Here is a 5,198-nt window from a genome sequence, read left to right on the forward strand (position 1 = left end):
AATTTCATTCAATTCATATCTCCTGAAGGCGTTTTTGCAATTACATCAAGTAAGAAAAATAACGATAATGATAAAATGTATGGAATTCATGTAAAAATTTTAGAACAAAAAAACACTAATCAAGTTTTTTATATTAAATGTCTAGCTAATTTTCGTGTTGTTTTATATAATTTAACTCATTTCATTGAGTATGATAATTATGTAGCTAATCATTATCCTATATTTGACGAAGTTATGCATATAAATTTAATTGAATACAATTTATGGGAATATAACAATAATAAAAGTAATATGATTAATATAGGAATGGATATAATACATAATTTAAAAAGATTATTAATTCAAGTAGAAAATGAAGAGGATGTTAATCTAATTTCCGATTATTATAGACATTTTAAAAATATAACAAATAATATGGAAATCTCTGATTCTACTATTTCTAGTGTTATTAGATATTTTTCTTGTGTAATTTTATCTAGAATATGCTTATTATGCATAAAAAAACAACTAAATCGTTTTGGAAAATCAGGTATTAGGTTATTTAATAATAAATTTAGAAATTTAAAACTTGCCTCATCAGAACCATCCACTGAAGAACTAGAAATTTTTTCTTATTCTTTAAGTAGTGCAATTATATCAAAATCATTACTTAAATGGAAGTGGTTTAAAACAACAGATACAAGTGAAAGATTAGAAAGTATAACTCAATATTTTTTAAAAAAAAAGAATAAAAGTATTTTAGCTCTTGATAATTCACGTTCACCTATTATTCATAGATTATTTATGTTAGATTCTATAACATCATCCTTATCAATTCTGATCTTTATTTTAACTATAATTTTTGTTAAATATTTTGTATATTAATTTTTTTATTTTTTTATTTTTTTTTTTTTTTTTAAACAGCTTTTTTCTTTTATTTGACTTATAGATATTCATTAATTTTACTCACATAGTTATAAATTTGTATATAATTATTTATGTAACTGAAAAATCTTATTTATATAAATTTCATTAAGAATATCAAAATGTTCTTGTAATATATATATATATATATATATAGCCATCATATATTTTTACTATTCCTTCTTTATTTCTCCTTTAGTTTCTTTTTTTATATTATTAACTACACACTCATTAATAATTATAACATTAACTAACAAGTTGAATTAAACAATCTGTATTTATAATGTGAATTGCATAATTAAAAAAATCAAAGAGTTTTCTTACGATAATGGTAACCTAATGAAGTATGGAAGTACTTTATATAAAAGTCCTGCTTAAGTATTTTTTATTGAGAAGTAATAATATATTAATTTTTTTTATTTAAATTCTATATCTTATTCATTTTTATTAAATATTTTATTTTTATGTGTATATAATTTTAAAATTATTATATTTCTACTTTAATATTATTCATAATGGTAATATTTCACTTTTATGTATACAATGATGTCCTATAGGTGAAGATAGATTTATTAGAAAAGGAATATTTTAAGAATTGAAATTTTATTTAAGAAAAAAAAATTTATTTTTAATAATAAAAAATTATAATATACTAATAATATTAATTGTTTTAATGAATAAATACCCAATTAATTATTAACATTATTCTTATGAATAAAAGTTGATAATTTTTTACTTTTTTTTATATAAAAGTTTGAAACTATTTTTTTTTATATTTCTTAATTTGTAAATTTTAAGAAGTCAATTTTTTATTATATTTTATTATTTTTATATTTTATATTATTTTTTTTTGCAGTTTATAAATTCACATTTCTTCTAATACAAAATAAAAATATATTATTTTCATAAACATTGTAAAATAATACATTTTTATTGTTTTAACGTAAATTTTTTTTTCGCCTAAGTTTAATGTGTTTTTTTTTTTTTTTTTTTTTTTTTTAATGAATTTAGTTTAATAAATGATTACAGTATTTTTTTAAAAAAAAATATTAAAAATGTATTTTATTTTATTTTAATTTTTTTTTTTTTTTTTTAAATTTTTGTAGTTATACTTTAAAAAAGAAAACATTTATTTATTATTTTTTTTTTTTTTTTTTTAAGATAAACTTTTAAATCAATATTTTTATAATGTACTATAAAAAGCATTTTACTATCATGTAGAAACATTCACAAAGAATTTATAAATGCTTAGGCATTCAAAGTTCTTTTATTATTTTTTAATGAGCATATGTACATAAAAAAAAAAAAATAAAAAATATAAAAATTGAGAGCGTAAAAAGGAGAAAAAAAAATAATAAAAGAGAAAAGCTTATTTTTTAATTGGAAATAATTTTTTTTTTTTTTTTTTTTTTTTCTCACATTGAATTGTTAAATTATTTTAAATTTCTCTTATTCCCTATTTTTAAATGTAAAACCATAATATTAAATTAATGTTGTTTGAATTGAGATTAATTTTATAACATGTTTGTTTTTTATATACGTATTTATTTTTTTTTTTTTTTTTAATTCTTTTTGATTTAATATTTTTATAATTTTTTTTTCATAGATGAATGAGCCTTTTAGTTTTAATGTAAATGCTCCTTCATATTACCCTGGAAAACCATACAAAGGTGAAGATGTAAATAGTGATAGTGACAGCAGTGAAATAGAAAAAAAAAGAGATGCAGTTGTAGAAAATTTTGATGAAGAAGAATTAAATAATGTAGAGGATAAAATAAGTAAAATTAATTTAAATGATGATGATGATGATATTAATGATGTTGATAATGATGTTGATAACGATGTTGATAAATATGAACATGTGGAAGATGACGATGAGAATAAAGAAGAAATAGAAGAATTACAGGAAAAGATAATTGAAAAAAGTAGAAATTTGGTAGAAGTAGATCCAAGACATCATTTAAATATAATATTTATTGGCCATGTTGATGCAGGAAAGTCAACTACTTGTGGAAATATTCTTTATATATTAGGTTACGTTGATGATAGAACAATAGAAAAATATGAAAGAGAAGCAAAAGAAAAAAATAGAGAAAGTTGGTTTTTAGCATTTATAATGGATATCAATGAAGAGGAGAGACAAAAAGGAAAAACTGTAGAGGTGGGAAGAGCCCATTTTGAAACAAAAGATAGAAGATTCACAATACTTGATGCACCTGGTCATAAAAATTTTATACCCAACATGATTAGCGGTGCTGCACAAGCAGATATTGGTGTTTTAATTATATCAGCAAGAAAAGGGGAATTTGAAACTGGATTTGAAAGAGGAGGACAAACAAGAGAACATACTTTACTTGCAAGAACTTTAGGTATGCATACATTTTAAATATTATTTTATATATACATATTTTTTCATAATTAAAGACGTTCATATATTTAATATGTGAAATTTTTTTTTTTTTTTTTTTAGGAATAAATCAGCTAATAGTGGCGATAAATAAAATGGATGATCCAACATGTAATTGGAGCGAGAGCAGATATGACGAAATACAAAAAAGAATAACCCCTTTTATAAAATCATGCGGATATAATATAAGTAAAGATGTTTATTTTGTTCCCATTTCTGGGTTAACAGGTCAGAATTTATCAGAACATGTGTCAGATAAAAATTCGAAATTATATGACCCAAGAGCTAGCTGGTATGATTTATCGAAGCCAACTTTATTTCAAATTTTAAATACCTTGCCACCCCCACCTTGGGATGAAAATGGCCCACTAAGAATTCCTTTATTAGAAGGTTATAAAGATAATGGAATAATAGCCGTTGGAAAAATTGAATCAGGAACATTATATGGAAATAATATGAGCTGTACATTAATGCCAAATAAAGTAAAGGTAAAAGTTATGAATGTATTTTTAGAAGATGATGAAGTTCCATATGCAAAACCTGGAGAAAATGTTCGCGTAAGATTGTTTGGTGTGGATGAAGATCAAATTAGTAAAGGTTTTGTTTTATGTGATTCTATAAATTTATGTTCAGTTGTTCATGAATTTATTGGAAGAGTTGCAATTGTTGAATTACTTGAACATAAACCAATAATAACGGCTGGATACTTTTGTATTTTTCATGCACATACTGCTTGTGAAGAAATACAATTTGTTGAAATGCTAGAAGCTATTGATAAAAAATCGAAAAAAAAAAAAATTAAACCCAAATTTATAAAAAGTGATTGCATTGTAACTGCTCACTTCTTATTGTCAAATCCTGTTTGCGTGGAGGTATATGATGATTTGCCACAATTAGGAAGATTTACATTAAGAGATCAAGGAAAAACAATAGCAATTGGAAAAATACTCGAATTAAAAGCATAAAATTAAATAACAGAAAGGTGTAAACTTACATAAAAAAAAAAAAAAAAAATAAAATAAAAATAAAATAAATTAAATAAATGAATAAAAGAAAAACAAAAATAAAAATTATTTCAAGAAAAGAGAAAAGAAAAAATCAGATTAATAACTTTAATTCTTTATTCAGTAATATGCTCTGTAAGCATAGTTATAAAATATTTATTTTTGAATACATTAAAGCTTTATGAAGTGTTTGCACACTCTTCGTTTTCACATTATTATAAAAACACGTTAGAAAAAAACAGGAATAAAAATATATTTGTTCTTTTTTTTTTTTTTTTTTAAAGGAATTATATAATATGTGTATTATTTTGTATTTTAATTTTTTTTACTTTTTTTGTATAATGCTACAGATTACTAAGAGTATAAAAATGTATCACAAAAAAAAAAAAGACTTTAAGATACATTTTATATAAATCAGAAAATAAATATATGTATTTATTACTTGCTAAATTATTATTTCATTTTTTTTTTTTTTTTTAAAAACATTCTTTTCCTATTAAAATATTTGAAAACATATTTATATGCTAGTTATTTTTACTATTTTGTGTTTAATGAAATATAAGACATATGTCTTTTTTATAGATTTGATGAATAAAAGAAAAAAAAATTAAATTAATTTAGTAGAAACAATTTACATAATTTTGATACGTACGGAAAAAATGGAAGGAGTTATAATTTTGTATTTTTCTAATTTTTTTTATATTAACCTACCTTTTATAATTATTATCCTTTATTTAATATGTATGTTTATATAAGCATATTTTCTTTGGAACGTTAATGGATTATAAAATATAAAATATTTATTTAATATATTTTTAATAACAGTTGATGTTTTTGTATCATTCAAAAAAAAAAAAAAAAAAAAAAAAAAAAAAAAAAAAAGT

The 5,198-nt window shown here is 20.7% G+C and overlaps 2 protein-coding genes across 2 annotated transcripts in view; both read left to right on the forward strand.

The window, feature by feature from the left end:
- PGAL8A_00349900 (RING zinc finger protein, putative) overlaps positions 1-864 on the forward strand; it is a gene marked incomplete at both ends in the record, with an annotated part of 1,644 nt that extends 780 nt beyond the window's left edge. The window contains one exon of the mRNA XM_028672545.1: positions 1-864. This exon is cut by the window's left edge and continues 780 nt beyond it. Within this exon, the coding sequence (XP_028529086.1) occupies positions 1-864 (864 nt within the window).
- Positions 865-2,509: 1,645 nt separating this feature from the next.
- PGAL8A_00350000 (translation elongation factor EF-1, subunit alpha, putative) lies at positions 2,510-4,275 on the forward strand (the record flags this gene model as incomplete). The annotated part of the gene is made up of 2 exons (XM_028672546.1): positions 2,510-3,272; positions 3,374-4,275. 2 exons carry the CDS (start codon positions 2,510-2,512, stop codon positions 4,273-4,275), a joined length of 1,665 nt encoding a protein of 554 aa, XP_028529087.1.
- Between the last annotated feature and the right edge of the window lie 923 nt (positions 4,276-5,198).

The sequence above is a fragment of the Plasmodium gallinaceum genome (genome assembly GCF_900005855.1).
Source record: "Plasmodium gallinaceum strain 8A genome assembly, contig: PGAL8A_v1_98, whole genome shotgun sequence".
In the NCBI taxonomy this organism is placed as follows: Eukaryota; Apicomplexa; class Aconoidasida; order Haemosporida; family Plasmodiidae; genus Plasmodium; species Plasmodium gallinaceum.